This window comes from Accipiter gentilis, chromosome 10, assembly GCF_929443795.1.
Source record: "Accipiter gentilis chromosome 10, bAccGen1.1, whole genome shotgun sequence".
Lineage (NCBI taxonomy): Eukaryota > Metazoa > Chordata > Aves > Accipitriformes > Accipitridae > Astur > Astur gentilis.
The window spans coordinates 26,427,209-26,448,185 of NC_064889.1; the positions used below are offsets into that span (position 1 = coordinate 26,427,209).

A 20,977-nucleotide genomic window follows, 5' to 3' on the forward strand; every position below is an offset into this window, starting at 1 on the left:
TCCAAGTTCCATGAAGAAGATGAGTCACTTGTACAAGTAAAAACATTAACCTCTGAGATATCTGTTACTGTAAAAGGAGGATCAAATGCAGACTTTCAGACTAAGATGTGCATAGAGAACTCATACATTTGCCTTTGCTTCTTAGCAGGTTTGTAACCAACACGATTTGTGCCACTAGTAAAAGTCCTTGTTCTTTAATTGTTGCAAAGTTGAATTCATAGTAGCACAGAACAGCCCAGGTTGGAAGAGACCTCAATATATCATCTGGTCCAACTTTTAATGGGAAAAGGAATACAGATGATATTATCTAGCACCCTGTCCAATCGCATCTTGAAAACCTCCAGTGATGGGGACTACCATGTCCCTGGGGAGGTTGTTCCTGTGACTGATTGTTCTCACAGTAAAAAAAAATTTCTTACCTTGAGTTGAAACCTCTCCCAATGCAACTTGCACTCATTGCCCCTTGCAAAGAGAAAGCCTCCATCCTCTTTGTAGCTGCCCATAAGTTCTAGACATGCTGTAAAACCAGATTCTTCTCCTGGCTTGAGTCAATAGCATTCTAGGAGTACTCATCCAAAAAGACAGCTGCCTTCAGGAACTATAATGTAACTTTGCTACATCCTCAGTGGGTTGTGGCAGATATATCTGTATCCTCAGCTGGCATTAAATGTAAAAGAAAGGCATCAGTAGGATGTGAAACGTGTATTATGTCAAATGCGAAAGGCTTCAGAGCCTGAAGGCCATCTGCCTGCAAGGCAGCTAGTTATTAGACTGTTACACAAACCCTGCTGGCTTTCAGCATAAAACATTAAGTTTGCAAACAAACATGCAGGCTAATACTTGACAGTTTAATATTTCTGATAATCCTTTTACAGAGACAAGAAAAGTATCTCATCAATGTTTCATTATTTCAAGTATTTGTTCCATCAAATTCATGAATGTTGTTCTTAATTGCTTGATTTTCAATTATGTGATTAGTTATTTACAAAAAGTTTTCTGATGACTAACACAAAGTACAATTTGAGAGGATAGATCACTGGGATAGCTCTTGAGATATTTAAAGTCCCCTAGTCGGACTGAAAGCAGCTGCTAATATTCATGTAGAGAGAAATGTTTTCAGAAAAAAGTTGTTTTCTTTGAACATCAAAACCAACAGATACCAGAAGGCATACTTCCCTTATGCTGTAAAGTAATTATTTTGAACTTTTCACCTTACGTCATGTCAATTTTTATTGGAAAGAGACACTCCTTCTCAGCTATAAAGAATTATTAACATCCAGCACAAGGAGACACTGGTCAAGATCTTAAACTATTATGGCAGCCAGCAGCAATTGACCACTGTGCAAAATTGCACATGGGGCTACCCTCACCATGTAAGAGCACACAAGCCTTCAGTATTTCACCTTGAATTGGTTTGACACTTCTGCTCATTTTTCTCAACACATCACCCTCTCCCTCCTTCAGACCATTTCCTAGCTTCCAGATTCTCCATAGCATATAGAAAGTTTGTCATGCAAGGTCTTCCATAGTTGTTCCTACCTTTTTCTGTTCTGTCGCTGCCATTCAGGACAACCCGTTTTCCCTTTGGGCAGGTCACATCCATGCTTGGTTTCTTGCTGTCCCTACCACCCATATCCTGTAAACCATGCTGTGAGATTACCCCTACAGCAAGAGTCATGTTGTTTGTGATACTCAGAAAACAGCCAGCAAGTTAGTGTAGAAAAAAAAAAGGAACTCAAAACCCACAAAAAACCCTCCAACAACAAATCAGCTTTCATAAGGTGCATTGAGTATCACTTGTATGACCACCTTACCATTACCAGCTCTGTCCTCAGCTTTTCTCCTCTTGTTTGTACCACATTTGAGACTTATTTGTTCCTCGTCATCTCTAAACAGACTAAAAACTTGTCAGAGGGATAACTGTGCCCTCTCTGTTCCCAGAAAATACTGCAGTTACCTTTTGATTTCATCTTCAAACACTAAGCATTAACATAATACAAATGCAGTTTGGAAATAACTACTGTAACCAAGTGAGAAATTGCAGATAGGAGAATCTTGGAATATTGTTAGGTAGACTGCTTTACTTAGTCGTATTGTATTACCAGCCTTCATCTTTTGTTTCTTGCCAGTGATGTCAAACTTTTACAGGTTGTTAGAAGTCTGTAGAGTGAGAAGCCTTTTGCATTAAATAGAAGGTCAAAGAACTACTCTGGCTTTACAGTAACTGCTGTGCTCCACCTGACTTTTTCCCTAATCACAAAGTGCAAACATCAACCATTAAGGGAATGGTATTCTGAGATTAATGCACATACTTCCAAAAAGAACAGTTTTATCCTCCAGAGACACCGCAAAGCATAGCAGTGTGGAGGTACAGGTCCCTCACACAAGCAGGAGCTCTCTAGTACAGCCTTCTGCTCAGAGGAGCTAACACCAAGCTATAAATACTAAGAGGAAAATCAGCTGCAGCCACTCCTCTCTATGCCCACAGCAGTAACAAGAGGGCAGGTACAGTGTAGAGCTGAACAACTCCTGTTGTTAAAATGTTTCTAGTTTTATGTCATGTCCATCTGGAGCAGAACTGCCATAAACGCACATCTTCATAGGGTAGGTACAAGATATGCAGCAAAGAATTTGCAACAAGTTGCAACAGAAACCAAGCATATCTGGAGAGATACTTGTCCAAACAGCCACATCGAACCCTCCTGAAACATAAGGATACCTTTATTCAACAGACCCACAGGACAAACTGAAGCACAAAGGCAAGACTTGCTAAGGGGCTTAGCAACTTGTCTGTTTGGAGGATCTCTGTGTAAATAAACAGTGTAAGTTAAGTAAAAAACAACCTTTTTAGAGAGTGTGTCACTCAAAACTTGCCTGCCCTGCTCCAACTGATCAAGGACATTAGCACTTCTTTTAGCTGTTGCCTAAGTTGTAACTAACTCATCACAGCTACAATAGTGGTGTTCATACTAAATGGGGTTAGGAATTCATGCCAAGAGTTACTTTTACAGTGTATGGGAGAAGAGCCTCCCTCAGATTAGTTTACTAAATTTGATAGAAAATAGCTTATGTGGCATGTTGCTTTTGAAGAGATAACAGTATCTGGGAAACGTCTTACACTGCAAGAGCTACACCTGCATAAACAAAACCCAATCTTGAATTGAAGCACATCAGGAAGCCATACATAGAGATTATTTTTCAATATATCCTGCATTGATATTTGCTATAGGATGAACTAGAATTGCACTTGATCCCAGGTAACAACCATTTTGTTGAACAGGGACAGGGACAAACTCGTCAGAACAATTTGCAGGCAAGTTCCTCCAGGAAAAGCTAAGAATTATCCTAGAATACAGGGTGCATCCCACTGGTGTCTACACCCTGTCACTTTTTCTCTACAGTGTTACTGAAGTACAGCAGCACCAGAATCTTAAGGAACAATTTGACTAAGCCAACTGCAGAAATTTCTCTATCGCACACTGGTTAATACATAGCAACATGCAAAACCCCTACATCAAGGAAGATCATGAACACATGTTTCTTCAGCTCTACCAGATATTGCAGATAGCTATGGCTGCTTATAGTCTGCATTGTGGCACTAGAACAATTATTGTAGAAAGGAAAATAGATATCAACTTCCTACTTTGCAGTGTCAGAAGATAGAAAACAGACTTACAGATCACAAACTGTTCTACTAAAGTGACAGGCCATTGTTCTGTTGCTTAGTTGAGACCACCAATATCTGTCAAATTAAAGCATAATTGTAACAATCTGTATTTCTATATAGATGAGATAGATAAAATTACTGCTACTGATCAGCAAGTTTGTCAGTGAAGCATGCAAACAGACCATAGGATTGTTCATATTACTGGAATCCTACCCATCCCTATACATGCCTTACCTCTTTCCTGAGCAAATATTGAACACTTCTTACCACATGCCTGTCTAATGTTAAGCACTATTGGGAAAACAGGTCAGGATCTTTAGACCCTAGTGTGATAAAGCAAGGATTTTTCAGGTTTGGTGATACCACAGCACTTTATTAAACAGATTCATGTTAGCCTAGCCATTATCTTACAAATGCAATGTTAGCAATAAGAACCTGAGTCCTTAAGATCACAATGGGTGAACAGCAAGAACCTATAATCTTTTAGGCCACATGACTCATCTCTCACATTTTCCAGATAATTAGACCTGAGTGAGAAAGCCCACAGGGGGCTTCATGGAACCTTATAGCACTCTTATAGACAAAATTTCTGGGGAGAAGATAGGTAGCATTTTTAAATGTTTAATACATAAAATATTTGCAGTTATAGGGGAAAGCCTTCAGACAGGAGGACCTGTCGTGCTTTATAGATGGTCAAAGTCCATCTAATTCCATTTCCTACTTTACAGCCTGAATTAGGATAATGCTTCAGGCTCCAGTTACATTGCTCTAGAGTTAGAGCTGTCCTGCCATACACAAATGGAGACATGGTTGTAAGATTAATTAAACTTTTAGGTCCTGTTCACCTGCGGAACCATAAGGCCACAGCCATGACAGAGGATTTTACAGAACAGCTATTTGATGACTCATTAAGAGCTTGAAAGTTAAAACAGAAGACAAAGAAAACTGGCAGCCAGAGGCCCTGCAGGCTAACACTGAACTGTCTACCATCTCCTACACATGCTAGAGTTTTGTTATTTCTTGTTTTCAGACCTAAACTTAATGGGATGCAGAAGTCTAACCTGGAGGTGGCAAACACACACATCACCATTATGCCAGATAAAGATTAGATCATAACAAAAAGCAAAAGCAAGACAAAAATCAGAAATTTTACTTTCCGTTATCAGTGGGTTTTGATTGTCCAAAGTTAGGGTTATGCCAGTCAAGGAAGGCTTCAGAAGAAAGGGAGGCTATCAGCTCAGTTCATGGGTTTCTTAACTAGCAGTAATTGTTTGCTCTTTCTAAAAAAACCTGCCAGCCACAAGCCATTCAACTGCTGCTGTAGTAGTCTCTTCCATATAGATATGAGAGCTTCCAGATCCACATGATACCCAACAGAAACACAACCCTTCAACAGGAGCTAGTGATCAGTTTCAGTTAGATATTTTCCTTTCCAGTTAACTCATTTCAGATTTGAGTTGGTTTGTTTGGTTGGTTTGTTTTTGTAATGTAAAAAAGATCAGACAGATGTTTGGATGTTGGATTGCTCTTTCAACTACCTCTTGCACTGGTATTCAGCTACAGTGACAGCTACAAAATAGAAAATGCTTCATTGCTTGCTACAGTAGTATAACATTGTAAGAGTGAGTCTGTATCAGGCAGTTAGGGGCTGTGGAGTTTAAATCCTCAGAACTCTTGTAGAAAACTGGGCATCTAACAGGTCACTGCTTAACTAGTTGCAATAGTAGGAGTCAACTTGAGCAAGATACAATTGCCTCATATATTACTCTAGCCTTTCTCAATCCCACTAGAAAAGTCAACTAAGTTTTTCTACAAGGCATCTCTGTTTCTCAGAACAGCAGTGGCTGTAAATGGCTAGTAAAAATAACATTCATGTCTGATGTTCTTCTAGAGGTGAGATGAAGTCTGTCAGACTCAGATCATAAGTCTGTGTTGAACATGCAACAAGATGCCAGCTGATCTATGTCATTAGCTACAGAAATTAACTAAGCAGAACTAAATTTATGTAACTGCATATTGGAGAGGCCCATCAATATCTAAGGAGTGTCTGTTCACCTGTGCATCCATAGAAATCCTTCATTCATGTTGTTTGCTTCTATACTTCATTTCTTCCGTCCTGCCTTATTCAAGATTTAATGGATTGAAATAAGTATTGAGTGTTCCCTAATAGACTTAAGTAAGGTTAGAAAGGACAATAAAGTCTTCCTGTTTCAGCTCATCCATTTAGTAACCCCACCAAAGGATGTCTTTCAAATATTTATCCGATTTCCTTTCTGAACCACACAAGCTTCTTGCCAAAGTATGTTGTGGAGAAATTCTATGGCTCCACTATTGGTTGAACATGCAACCATAGCACCATATTTTCTTTTGAATGTGACTTCCACCAGTTTAATTCCCCCTGGTTCTTGTTCATCTCTTTAGTCAATTCTTTTCCAAACTGAAGCATCTCAGCTTACTTGATCGTTTCTTGGAAGAAAGCTACTCCAGACCTCTGACCATCGTCACTACCCCTCTGAGCTCTACTGCAGTTTCACTATATTTGAGATAAGGGGACCAAAACTGCACAGTGTTCAAAGATCTGTGATCTAATATACAGTGTCATGATGATCCTTGTTTTGTTCTCTGTTCTTACCTAATAATTGCTAACATTTTATATGTTTTGTTTGTTGCCAAGCACTGAATTGATGCTTCCACGAACTGTACCATAACCACAGGATTTCATTCCTCCATGGTAAGGGTTGGTTCAGAACCCACCTTTTTTTTGTAATTTGAAGCTACGTTTGGGGGTTGCTTTTGCATATGGTATTTACCTTACACAGTTTAAATTCTTCAGTCAGAACTCAGAATTACTGAGTCCTGAATGACTTTGGATTATCAAACTTGCCTCACTTCTCACCCTTTAATGTTCAAGTAGCTATGTTAAGCAGCATGTACCTTGCTGAACTCAACTGACAATCCACCTCCATTGACAGAGCTGGCTATTTACATCAGAACATCTGTTTACCCATCCTTGTCTGAGTAACTTCTGCATACCAAAGCCTGGCCCCTAATTCTATGGCCTACAGGCTTCCTTAAACAGACTTCATGGACTTAGATTCCCAAAACATTTTTGGCTGGTAGACTAAATCACTCATCTATATGTTTGCTAATCCCTTCAAAGAGCTTGAAGACATTTGAAAAGCAGGACTTCCCTTTGCAGAACCAATGCTGACTCTGCCCAGGTAGACACTAATTCTGCCTTTTATTATAGTTACTACTGATTTGCCCAGTAAACCTGACAGTTGGTTAATAGACCTGCAATTTCCCAGATCCCTCACAGAATCTTCTTTATAGACTAGCATCACATTTATCACCCTCTTCTCCTCAGGAACCAAGAAAGGGAAGTGAGTGGGATACATGTTGCTAATATTAATCCAGATATTTCAGCCCTGAGTTATAAGAATTCTTGGGAAAATGTTATACTCATAGTGACTTGTTAGTACTTAGTCTATTTGTACCTCAGACTCTGTTATAGTTGCTTCAAGTTTAGACAGATCTTCTGCTGAGTGTTTCAACTGGTATGTTTCATACACAGTATTTTAATCCTGTAAGTGTGTGTGTATACACACACATGTTGGTTTGCAAGGAGGAAGACCTTCTATCCCCATGTTAAAGTCACAGGAACATTAAGAAACCTCTCAGTCAGTGGCACATCTAAGAAGAGTCCAGGTACCTTCCTTCACAGCTATCCATTAGAACAGCTTCCCCAGCTGGAAGATATATTCAGAAGCTTTGATAAGAGTGTAAAACGTATAGTGAGCTATAAGACAGTCTTATATAAAAAAGATTTTGCAGCAGTGTCATCTGTGCTTCCTATAGTAATTTTAACATACATTACATAGAAGTATTAAACAGCCTAACCAGAGTCCAAGCTTTTTGCAAGCTAAGCAAGCACATTTTCTAACTATTAATGTCATTTTTATAACATTCTTATTCATTGTTCTTCTTAGGAAAGGGAGATAGACCTTCAAAAAAGGGATTCAGAAAGTCATTTGACTCGTCTTACACACTATTTGCAACACATTTTGTGCATACAAAAGTACATTCTAAAACCCAAAAGGAAGAGATAAATAATAAATAGCTTATGAAGTAAAACTATATTGTGCCACCCGAATAAGGTACATTAGATAGACACACAAATTCTAACTTACTAGCTTAACAGGCTCTTAAACAGCACGTTTCTATCCACTCTATTCTCAGTAGTAAGATACATAATTTTAAGTTAAATTCCTTGCATCCATCAGATCCTTAAAATGGTTTTTCTTCTTTAGTATTCACATCTGCAGAATTCTGGGCAAAAAACTCGCTAATTGAATTTGACATTCTAAATCACAATCAGCTTTATTCTGTACTTTTTTCAAACCCAAAAGAAAAGTTAAAAGTTAATGCTGATAAACCAAAAAGCTGACCTTTGACTTCTGAAGAAAACTGAGCCAGGTGTCGGGTTACGAAGAGTCGCAGTTGCTGATTCAGGTCACAGGACAGAATGTTAATGTTCCAGGAACGAATTCCTGCCCAACAACAAAAAAAACAACCAAACAAACAAAACAAAAACAAACAAAAAAAAACACACAAAAAAAACCAGTGAGCTGTTATTACATTACTTCAGAAACAGAAGTGGAGATAAAGAAGTTAACAGGACACACAAGGACCAGTGATGCTCTTCCAGAAGAGCATCCTTAGGATGGAGAAAGTCTTCAGAAGCAGAGGGCCATAAGAGGTTTACCTTCCATAAAACACTTATCCCTGAAGTACATGCAGTGAGCAAGTCTTCATTCAGCTTGGGCTTCATGCAAGTGAAACTAACAAGCTACAAGGGATTGAGGCTCAATAAATTACACTACTGCCTAACCAAGCAAATACATTATGGTAGTTTTACATCTGCATTATTGAGCATTGGTCACCAGTAGAGATGGTCTACCGGATGGTTAAACTACTAAACAGCTCAGAGACACCAGCTTCTCTGCTCTTATAGCCTGTGCATCCTCCAAGTCACAAAAGTGCCCCCCCCCCCCCCCAACTTACTCTGCCTAATTACTCCTTCAAAGCCCCTGATCCCACTGAGACCCTTTGAATTTGCTCTTTAATCTATATAATCTATATAATCTTTGTAAGCTAATCGCCTTCATATCACAGCAGGAAGCAGCATCTGCTCCCAGAGCAAGTGGCACCATGCCACGCTGGGGAAGTCACCTTCAGACCTCAGTGTGAGCAGTTGTACATTCTGGATGACACCAAACACTACAGATCACAGATCTTCACATCCCAGTAAGGAGCAGCCTCTCCTAGATGACGTGATACTACACTTTGGCACCATGAACAAAACCAGGATATCAGCATGAATCATTACTCCAGCCTCTTGTGCTGCTGCCTGCTGAAGTACAGATGTTGAAGGCCAACACCACAGACTTCTAAGACTTAACTGAAACAAGAATTTCAGCCCCAGCATTTGTTCATGTGATTCTCACTGACAGTTCTTCCATCATCTTCTGGACATATGTCCTCTCTTGCATAAAATATAAAGTTTTATTGTATCTGATATCTGCCTTCTTTCAAGTGATTTTTCATGGAGATTATCATTCCCAGTTACTGCAGTTCTAGTTCTCCAGCACAGTAACTCCACATTGTGCAACAGCTTCTGCTGGCCACTGGTGGGAAACAGGATCTTCTAGTATACGAGCTCCAGCTTTCTACACATAACCAAGATAGAGTTAGTAATCGTTGCATCACACAGTTCTGTGGTCTCAAGGCCTGTAGAATCTACAGCAGCTCAAGAAAACTTTGTTCTTAATTTCTTTTTTCTGGTGACAGCTGACACAGTAGAGGAATATAGCTTATTTATTACCTGACAGTATGCACTGCCAAGTAGACAAAAACCCCCTCAGTAAACCCTCTGAATGTCGGGGGGGGGGAAACAAAAGCAAAAAAACCCAAACAACCACACCACCAAAACACCACCAACCAACTTACCACCACCTTCAGTGTCACAGGACATCTATTCCTTTCAGTTTGGGCATGGGATAGAAACAAATGAAACATGTAATAAAAGACAGGGAGCAAGAATTTGAACAAAATGTTTCATATGCTATACTCTTGGAAAGCGTGATTATTTAAACAAATGTCCAATGTAAGTGCATCTTAATGCAGTACTGATGAGCATTCCGACCTGGACAGGAACAAGGTGGCACTCTGCAGGGCAAATCCTGCTGACTCTAGCTGCTGTGTCACTGTCATGGTGTCCTACTGCAGCAATAAATGCTATTTGAGGTACTGCTACATGTTCCAGGATGCAGAAAGAATAGATCTTCTTTCAGAGCAAGGAAAGGGAAGAGTGAAATTATCATCTCACTCATCCTACTTGTAACAATTTATTCAACATTTTTTCCCCTCTTTCCTTATGCCCATGTGAACTTTTTTATTTCCTGCTGATGTAAATGGCTTATAAGATTTGGCATTTCCGACTAATACCAGACCTAGTCTTCCAGATATTGTTTCAAAACTGGACAAAAGTCACATAGGAAAAGAAAAATAAGAACAATATTTATTAGCATTTTAGAATAAGTGTTGCTCAGGCATCCCACAGATACACAATGCCACTGCCTAAGAAGCACTATACATGAAAACAAGCAGGTTCCCATAGTGTCCAATATTCACTATTCCATTCTCCTGAACCAACATATAGAAAGAAGTCTGGGAATACACACTTCTTGGATCAGCCAGAGCAAGAGATGTATTCACTGAAAAAAATCTTTGTGGTGTTTTTTTGGTGGGTTTTTTTGTGGGTTTTTTTTGTTGTTTTTTTGTTTGTTTGTTTGGGTTTTTTGCACAGACAGGGCACCACAGCCAACAGAACAAAGACGTAAAATAAACCCTATTTTTTTGGTCCTTTAGAAAACCCCATCTAGATGTATAATATGTAACACTTAGGACCAACTTTGCTTGCCAACTTTATTTGCCGATTTTATTGATCTGATTGTTATCAGTGCTACAAGCCCCTTACCGTACTTGCCAAGTTACAGAAATGCTTTTCTGAAGGGCAGAGGGATTTTTTTATTTACACTGCTTTGTTTCTGAGGAAATAAAATCTTCTGCTAAGCAGCCTATTCTACACTCACACAAACCTCATGTGGATCCTCTCCAGCAAGCTATCTCTTAAGAAATGGGAATCATCATGTGTGTACCTTTTCCACACTTCTGGAAGTCCCTGAATCAAGAGTTTAGCTGTCTCTAACATTATAATGTGCTGTCTGTGGACAGATCTCAAGACCCTGCTGTCATTTTAACTATTCTTACTTTTTATATCCATCTTCCAATTTGCAGATCTTGGTCTATTTCAAGAAGAGGTCATTCTCCCATTTCACAGTAGGGAAAACTCCTTTATGACTTGCTGGAGGTCCTACTCCATGTCAGTGACAGAGGCAAGTCTGAAATCCAGGTTCCTAGCTCCCTCAGCAGTTCACTTCTACTGTTAGAAGCTTACCAATACTGCTTAAATGGCTTTCATGCAAAGAAGTGTCTGCGCCTGGCAGGATTTCAGCAGGTTTCTGGTCAGACAAAACTTACTGCAGAACTTCTGCTGTGGCAGTTACAATTTGTGTTGCAAAATTGGCATTTACTTTTTCTCTCCAGTGGGAATTCCAAGGTTATTAGCATATGACCACAGACTCAAAGAGCAAAATCCATTAGTTTACAGACTGATCTGTCACTATTTCAAAGATTCAGAGAATGGATAAAGATGCAGGTTGGCATACCAGTTCAGTGAAGTGCCAGGCAAAGATGATCATCCTGTTGTGCAGAAAGCAGGAGTAGTCCCTTCAAAGAGGGGCTTTCAGAGGCCAAATTGTCATAATCTGACCTACCCCTACCGAATAAAGCCATCCCTTGAAAAAGGGAATGAAACACTGCTCTCAAAGCTGCTGGTAGGTGTCCTGCCAGCAGAAATGGATGGAAAAGACACTGAAATTGAGAAATTGGACAAGATTTGACATTTTTACACCCACTCCCTCTCAAATTCCACTGTCCATCTGTTCCTCAGTACTGTTGATGCTTGAGAGGAAAACAGTCACAGTAGTATCTCTGCATAACACAGTTCGGCCAATAGTTACAACTGTTATCACTGACATCTTTTAAATCAATGTGTCTTGAAAACGGGGGGGGGGAGAAGTGCATGCAAAGTCAAAAGGCTGTTTTCTCAAAGGTGTACTAAACTGCTTAATAGAACAGGGATTCCCTTAAGATCCTGATGTAGCTGACAACCTTTCCTTTATCTTTTTTTGTAGGAGCCATCAGAAACTGCCAGAAAGCAAGAATTACCATCTCACCACCTCCTTCCCCTGTGCTTTTAAACAACACTGCATGTAATATACAAAGACTAATTCAATGCCAAGGCCTCTGGGCACTACCACAATATGGATAACAAAGGAAAAAAATGTTATGGCAGTCCTGTCTCGCTCTGTGTCATTCCTGAAGCAGTTCACTATTGTGGCTTATGCTCCCTCAGCCACTGTGGTCCACACAGTTGCTCCTTAGATAGGGAGAGGCCATAGCACAACAGGCCCCTGTTTGCAGCTGTCCCCTCGCACTGCAGTAAACAGGCAAGCAAGACAAATCCTCCAACTAATAAGACAGCAGTTTGGGGTAAGATGGAAATAAGATGTAATCCACTAACAAGAAAGAAACGTGGGGAAACGAGAACCGCAAAATGGCTTCAAGCTTTAAGACCCTGAAAGCCAGCGTTAGCTGCGTTTCACTAATGCAAAGGAAGGAATGCTCAGGGGGAGAAAAAAGAAACAGCAATGTACGGCCTGAAGGCCCGCGAGCATGCCCGCCTGCGGGACCAGAGCCAGACCGGCTCGTTATCGATGCCCTCGGTCACTGGGCTCGTCCTCGCTGGAGCTGAAGCTCCGGTCACCGCGGAGACCGGCGGCGGGCTGCGCCACCGGGGCGCGAGCCACGCCCGAGACCAGCGGGGCCTCTCCCCCAGTCCCAGCCGCAGCCCCCGGCCCGCCCCACACCCGCGGCCCCGGGACGCGCTCGCAAGCGGCCTCCGTCCCCTCCGTCCCCGCCTCCCGCCGAGCGGCCCCGGCAGAGCACCGGCCCTCCCCTCCGCCGCCGCCACCGCCCGTCCCGCACCGCCGTGCCTCCGGGAGGGCGGAGGGCGAAGCCCCGCGGCGGTGCCGCAGGGCGGGGCGGGCACCGGCAGCTCCGCCTCGGGCCGGGCGGCAGCGGGGACGACGCGGCGGGCGCGGGCGGACTCGCAGCCCCGCGGCACCCGGCGGCGAGGACCGCCCCCGCCGACGCCCTGGGGCCCCCCGCCGCGGCCCCGCTCCTCACCGCGCTCCAGGGCGCCGCGCAGCGCCCCCCGCTCCGGCTCCGTCCCGATCTCCCCGATCACAACGAGCAGCGCGTGCCTCCGCGGCTCCCGGCGGCGCCGCCCGCCCGGCAGCCAGGGCGCTGCCGTCTCCATAGCGACCGGCCCGGCCGTGGTCTCCATGGCAACCCCGGCGGCCGCCGCTGCAGCGCGCGGTGACTGGCGCGCGGCTCTTAAAGAGCCCTGAGCCCCTCCCCGATTGGCCGAGCTGGCACGTGGTCCTGCGCTACTGCGGAGAGGGGGGCGTGGCCCCCGGGCGCCACCGCCTTCCAGCCCCTCCGCGCGCCGCGGGGCCGGCTCTCGGGCTCCCTCCCGGCCTCGGAGGCTGCGCCGCCGCCGGGCCCGCGGCGGAGCCGGCAGAGCCTCGGCTCCGAGAGGCCCCGGTTCTCTCCCGGCTGGGGCGGTCCCCGCGGGGGGCTGCGCTGGCCTGCCGCGCCCGGCCTGCCGGCCCCACGCCGGCCCCAAGCCGGCCCGTCCGCAGGCGCGCAGCAGGGCGCCCTCCCTGACGGGACGGCGGCCGCCCGTGGGCTCCTGCCGGCGCTGGGAGAGCGGGGCTCTCCGTCCCCGGCTGGGCACGGCTGCGCTCCCTTCTTCTGGCGCTGCGGGAAGAGCGGTACAGCTGCCAAGCGCAGGTGCTGAAAGCCGGGCGCCGGGCTCACGGCCTCCGAAACAATAAATAATTCGGGGGGGGGGGGGGAAGTTCAGTTTACCTTCGTGATCTGAGTGTGAGGGAGTTACTTAAATACAGAAATCCGCGGAGATTTTTAGATGCCCGGTGCTGAGCTGTTGCAATATCCACGATAAAATCACGGAAGTCGGTAGTGCCGAAAGACGCCTAGGCTGGGCGCCACTGTTTACGTTCGTTCCTTGTTTCTCCTCTATCACTTGGTAGTAAGCAGAACAGACAGATCCTCATCTCTTTCCTGGTGGTTCGTCTTCCTGTTCAATTAAAGACAGGTGTAATGGTCTCCAATGGCAAGTGATGGGATTTCCTGGATTCCAGAAACATGAGATACGAGAAAAATCTCTCTGAACTTTGCTAGCTGCCAGTGTAAAACTGTTGTGAGCTGTCAACTGCTGTGTAGACAGACAGCTGTGCAGACAGGAGCTCTTAACGTCCTGGGTGACCAGGAAGGGCCTTAATTCATGGCACAAGTCCATATCACTAATAGTCAGTTCTAGCTAGCCACATCTTCAAAGCACTTCAATGCAGTATGTGGAAAAGCTGAGTAAACTCAAAGTATGAGACTTCTGCATGCTGAACAAGGGAGAACCACCAGAAAGTAGTTTCAGATAGAAAAATCCATGTCTTTTCTGACAAAGAAAGGGAGGTCCAACCTATGCTGATGCAGCTGGGTGGAAAAGCAAACCAGCTAGAGTGAAGTCAGCAATAACCTGCAGCGTTTTGTAAAACAGTGTCAGGTTCTGCCCCCTGCAGTCTGCAAGATTTCCATAGAAATGAGCTACGGTTTAGGAAGCTTGATGGGTAGATAAACCAGTGTCCTGCCCTGTTTTGTTCCTTAGTACCCACCGAGCCTGCAGTGAGGACACAGTTGAAACCTCAGAAGGTTCGGATGGTCGGCATTTTGGCAAGCATATGTGAATCTATAGTGTCATAAGACTCTGACAGAAGATAATCAGGAAAAAAGCCAACTACAGGAAGGGGGGAAAAATCCAGAATAATTATCTTTGCAGGCTACAACTGATGTTACTAGTTTACGGAGTTTTCTCAGATTGAGACCTTTAATCAAAAGGTGCTCTAGCTCTCAACAGATAAGTTAGGAGATGATGCACTAGGTCTTTTTCATATAAAATTGTGGTGACACTACTGGCTATGATCTTTATGAAATAAATCTCATCAACAGAGAGAATTAGTGCATCAAAAAGATTTAATTTATTTCTGTGGGTTTAACCTGCATAGCAGCATTAATTTAGTTTGTCTCGAGGGATTGCACTGAAGCAGGTAAATACGTGAATAAAGCAATAAACATGCAAACAAACACCAGTGTACAATAAATTCTATCATGAAAGTAGGATTGTAGATCATGGAGGGAAAACATGATGACAAAACATGAAGGTGAAAGATTTTCAGGTATTTTCATACCAGCTGATAGAAGTGCCTTCTATTTTCAGGTGATTTAATCTTAATACTTGCTGCTTATTTTTGAGATGGTAGCTTTCCAGAGCTGCAGCTTTTCACTGCAGTGCAGAGACACTCCTCCAGCTGGCTTTCTGCCAAGGAGAAAAGAAACAGGAGACACGCAAACCAGAGTGAAAGCTTAAAAAGAATATCCAAGCATGGTTCTGTACCATAGAGACTAGCATCTCTAGGGAAGACTGTTTACAATTAAGAGATGGGTTTTTATAATGTGATCTATTTGCGTTCTTCTACTGTACCACCAAATGATAGAAAAATTATATTTCTGTTGGTTTCTGATGTGAATCAGAGCTGTCTGTGGTCATGGTAGAATTGGAGTGATTTGAGTCCTAGTGTGTGTGCACTGCATAAGGCAGTGAAATGAGGGATTTCCAGCCTATAAGTTCCTCCTTTTCCTTGTAAATTCACACTCTGGATGCGTATAATAGATCTGTATAGCAATTATGGTATAAGTTTCTGCTTTCATGCACTGCATCAGTAGCTGGCACACCCATGAAATATCAAAAGCTGACTGGGCTGATTACAGATATTAAATGTCGTGACAAACATCATAGAATGAGAGGTGGCAAAAGCAAATGAAAGGATTACTTCTGAACAGTGAAGGACAATGAATCACAGGTAAATGACCGTTATAAAAATGGATTTAGAAAGTAGGCTCAAAATAGCATAAAAAGGATCTTCATAACGTCACGAGAAGAACAATCTACACAATTTCAGTTTCCCAGTCCTTTAGCCTGGAATGATGGCTTCCTGTCATGCCCAGCTAATTATGTCCATATAAATAAAAATACTTCTGGGAACCAGAGATCTACGGCAGTATCTAAATGAGGATAATGCCTTTAACAGAGGTAAAATGCAATGTCATTTTGGTTCTGACATTTCTAAGAAGCAGGGAAAAATAGGTGGCAGCCTAAAGGGACTTTTTTCTGTGTTCGGGCCTTGATCTCTCCTGTGGTGAACACAGCTATCCTTATATGGAGCAGAAGAACCCAATATTGATAATGCTTCTTCCATGTAGAGATGGAGCCATGTGGCCATTTATACTGTCACTTCCAGGATGTAAGACACAGAAAGAGAAACAGAAGGCTAAGCCTTTCAGTTTGATCAAACCACACGCATTTTTCCTTCTATTTAACCTCATGGGTGATTTATCAGAGTAGTACTCCTATTCCTCCCACTTTCATCTTACAGAAGGTGTTGCAAAATACTGAATGTCTCCTGTGCAATTTGGAACAACTGCAGCTCTAATCAAGAGTAGAATCTAAGTGCCTATGAAATTATCATGTATATTCATTGTGTCATTTTCAGCAATCCAGGGCTTTGGAATTAAAATAGATGTTTATCAGACCAAGAAAGGTACTCATTCTTATAGATGCAGCAATCCCTCATTGAAGCCAAGGTGATTTACAATCAATTAAATATTAAATACAAAGTGGCCAGAATTCTTACCTCTTTGTTTCATCTTTCCCTATAACTAAAAACAGTTTAAATAATGTAGCTGAAACCTTCAGGCAAAGCCCAAGCATAAAAAGTGAGCACAAATGGAATATTACTAAGATTTTTTGCAGACTGAACTGTACAGGTTGCCAGCAGCCTCACTGAACACTGCAAAGAAACTATAATACTACACTTCCCACCATAACTGTGTGTGTATATGTCTTCCACAACTTCCCTTGCTCAGTAAAGCCATGCAGTGATTTTAAGATTTCTCCAGAAGAAGGTGCAGAGAAACTGTGTGATCCTGGCTTAGAGTGAAATAGCTAAATTGAATTATTACATGTGCAATATGTGTTACTGAATATGTTAGGAGTATTCAAAGGAAGTGCTATGCAAGTCAGTAAGTAAAATGTATGCTTAAGAAGGATGTTAATTTGCTGTGGCAATCTTAGCCACATAAGGCTGGCATGATTAAATGTCTGTCCTTTCTTTTGTTGCATTCGTATGGTGAACATTTCTTTGTGGTCAGTCTTTCACGAATTAAGAATATAGATGCATTGCATTAATGGTAAGAGCCTTTGCCCGAAGGCTACAGGAGAGCAATAAATTGCATTGTCATTCACGGTTGATGCTGGTCCTACTGTATACCTTTCAGTGTTCTACTACTCCTGGAGCACACAGTCTCTGAACACTGGTTAAGTAATCAAACAAATGACAAATCTTGTATGTTTGCACTGAAATTCAACAGCAATGAAAGACTAAGTAAACCAACTTTAAAATGAATATAGAAATATCCGACTAAAAGTTTGACAAAGAGGTGTATGTAGATATAAGAAATAGGGTTTGAGAACACAGTAAGTACAAAAATGCTCTTTCACTTACCCTCTGTGACTGATTAGAGGCTTGTCTGTCCTGCAGGATTTGGCATCACTTGTGACCTAAGGAAGCAGTCCTCAGGTCTGCTGTTTAAGCAGTTTGTGATATCACAAGTACATCAAGAGAAACCGAGACCTTCACTTTCATGTCTCAAAAGGTAACACAAGCAAGTTCGTTGTTTAAATGCACCTATCCCACAGCATCCCTCACGGTAATGTCTCTAAATCCTGCAGTCATGTATCCATCTGTACACTATTATTTAAAACTGTCTTAGCTTTCCTTTAGCATTTGATTGAAACATAGTGTCAGCTGTCCATATGTTACTCTTGGGTCAGCTTAGTGGAGCTTTAGGAAGTGTTTTCTCAGTATCCAGAATTTATCCTTCTCAAAGAAATGCACACCGATGTCGGCAGGGCACCTCTAGGGGCCACTAGGTAATTGCTCGTACACTGCTGTATTCTGGGAACAATTTAAAGTTACTGGGTCTGTGAATGAGAGGTGGACAATGCCCGCATGGTCCAGGTGGATACTGGGTAAATCCCTAAGCCTTCTGAAGTCCAGTAAAAACATACTGTATATGTGGCATCCTTATCTTTGTCAGATAGAGATCTAATGGCTATAGAACCTGTCTGAATTTCCTTGTTATCATGCCAACAAAAAAGGAAGTGAGATACCTGATAAATAAATGTAATGTACTAAGGTTTAAAAAGTCTTCAAAAACTATTATACCTGGTTTTTTGCTTTCCTTTTCTAAATTCTGCTACTGATTCCCTTTCTTGGCCTGGCTGTCTCTCATGCTTTCTTCAAAACAGGAATTACAACCTTTGCAGATACCCATTCATTCTCTTTTCACTCCATCCATGTTAAAGCTAATGGTCAAAGTTCTGGTTAGTTTCTGCCTGCTAGAAATTATTCCAGTAACTTCATCAGAGCATTACTTCTTAAACTAGCAAGATCAAACGAGTATTTATTTTGAAACAGAGAGACTGTTGAGATTAGGTTGAAAGGGACACAGAAATAATACAGACAATTTTCCAAAGGTGTTTCTGCTTCAGGGAAAAGTGTTCTTACCAGGCTCAGTTACAGTATCTCACTCAACAGTACAAAGCAAAAACTTAATGAAGACTAGGCAGTTTTAGTAAGATGTAGCAGGCTGCAGAAATGGCTTTTCACTCCCCAAAGCTTTGTGATTTCACTTTGGACTTTTTATCCTAAGTACAAGTGATATGCTTTTGCTGTGGTTTTTTTTTTACTATTATTATTATTTTTATTTTATTTTGAGTTATAGCTCTTGTGTGATAAGAATATGGGTAAAAACATTACCATTATGGAAGAAAAGGATAATGCTCTACAGCAAGAACTGAATGACCTTGAGGACTGCAAAAATGAAAACAGGATGAAATTTAATATTGCAGAGAGCAAGGCTATGTATTTGGTGGCTGAGGATAAGAATTTCTGTTACCAGTTAGGCACTAATCACCTCAAAGTGATTGAGGAGGTTGAAGCCCTAGGTATTTTAGTTGCTCAAAAGCCAACTGACTTTACAGCATGATGGAACCATGAAAAAGCCACAGTTTGTCAGTTCCAGGATGAATCAGATGAAGTATTTCCACCAGAGATCAGAAAGTGCTAATGTCAGCAGGCAGCGCTCATCTCATCTAGAATACTGCATACAGTTCTGGTCACACATGTTGAAGGAATTCAGACCTGAAGAGTGTAGAGAAGGGCCGCTAAGGTGAGAGAGGAGAACGTAAGGTGCAAAGTACTAAGAAAGGTACTAAGGAGAAACTGTTTTACAGAGTAGAGTAAAGGGACTGAATAGTTCATCTCACCAAAATAAAGACTAGATTATAAAGACTATAGATTGCACCTATAAATATATCAGGAAAAATAGCAAGGACAAAAAAAAGAACAACGTAGGCTGAAGGAGAGCAATGGCATGAGAACAAACATATAAACCAGCGATGAGCAAAAGTAGGCAAGAATTGAGAATCATGGAATATCCTGACTTGGAAGGGACCCACAAGGATCATCGAGTCCCACTCTTGACTCCACACAGGGCAAACTAAAAGTTAAACCATGTATGTAAGAGCATTGTCCAAACGCTTCTTGAACACAGGCAGGCTTGGGGCCATGACCACTTCCCTAGGGAGCTTGTTCCAGTGCTTGACCACCCTCTCAGTGCAGAACTTTTTCCTAATATCCAGTCTGAACTTCTCCAGTTGGAGCTTTAAGCCATTCCCTCACATCCTGTCACCAGACACCAGAGAGATCAGCACCTCCCTCTCCCCTCCCCATCATGAGGAAGTTGTAGACAATGAGGTCACCCCTCAGTCTCCTAAGCTGAACAAACTCAGTATCCTCAGCCACTCCTCATAAGTCATGCCCTCTAATCCTTTCGCCATCTTTGTTGCCCTCCTTTGGACATATTCTAATGTTTTTATATCCTCCTTAGATTGTGGAGCCCAAATCTGTACACAGTACTCAAGGTGAGGCTGCACCAATGCTAAGCATAGTGGAACAACCACTCCTTTCGACCGATCAGCTACACTGTGCCTAATGCATCCCAGGACACAGTTGGCCCTTTGGGCCATCAGGGCATGTTGTTGACTCATATTGAGCTTACCAGCAACCAAAACCCCCAGATCCCTTTCTGCAGGGCTGCATTCCAGCCTCTTGTCCCACAGTCTATACATATATCCAGGATTACACCATCCCAGGTGCAGAATCCAGCATTTGTCCTTCTTAAATTTTATACAGCTGGTGATTGCCCAGCACTCCATTCTATCAAGATCTCTATGTAAGGCCTCTCTACCCTCAAGGGAATCAATGGTTCCTCCTAACTTAGTATTGTCAGCAAACTTGGTGTGCACTCAGGTCCTGTGTCCAAGTCATTGATAAAAACATCTGAGAGAACTGGCCCTAAAATTGAGCCCTGGGGAACACCACTAGTGACTGGCCACCAGCCAGATCACAGAATCATAGAATTGTAGAATGGTTTGAGTTGGAAGGGACCTTAAAGATCACCTAGTTCCAACTCCCTTGCCATGGGCAGGGACACCTTCCACGAGATCAGGTTGCCTAAACCCCCATCCAACGTGGCCTTGAACAATTCCAGGGATGGGGCATCCACAACCTCTCCAGGCAACCTGTTCCAGTGTCTCACCACCCTCACAGTAAAGAATTTCTTCCTAATATCTAACCTAAATCTACCTTCTTTCAGTTTAAAACTGTTAACCCTCATACCTAGCACTACACTCCCTGATAATCAGTTCCTCCCCATCTTTCCTTTAGGCCCCCTTTAGGTCCTGGAAGTCTGCTATAAGGTCTCCCCGGAGCCTTCTCTTCTCCGTGCTAAACAACCCCAACTCTCTCAGCCTGTTTTCACAGGGGAGGTGCTCCAGCCCTCTCACCTTCTTTGTGGCCCTCA

General features: G+C 42.6%; 1 protein-coding gene across 1 annotated transcript in view; it reads right to left on the bottom strand.

Moving 5' to 3' along the window:
• MAP1A (microtubule associated protein 1A) overlaps nucleotides 1–13,213 on the bottom strand; it is a 71,479-nt gene extending 58,266 nt beyond the window's left edge. The window contains exons 1-2 of the mRNA XM_049813025.1: nucleotides 13,040–13,213; nucleotides 8,116–8,217 (exon numbers count right to left, since the gene is read on the bottom strand). Coding sequence (XP_049668982.1) covers nucleotides 8,116–8,217; nucleotides 13,040–13,199 — 262 coding nt within the window. The 5' untranslated portion in view covers nucleotides 13,200–13,213. The remainder of the gene's footprint in view (nucleotides 1–8,115; nucleotides 8,218–13,039) is intronic.
• Nucleotides 13,214–20,977: the final 7,764 nt, after the last annotated feature.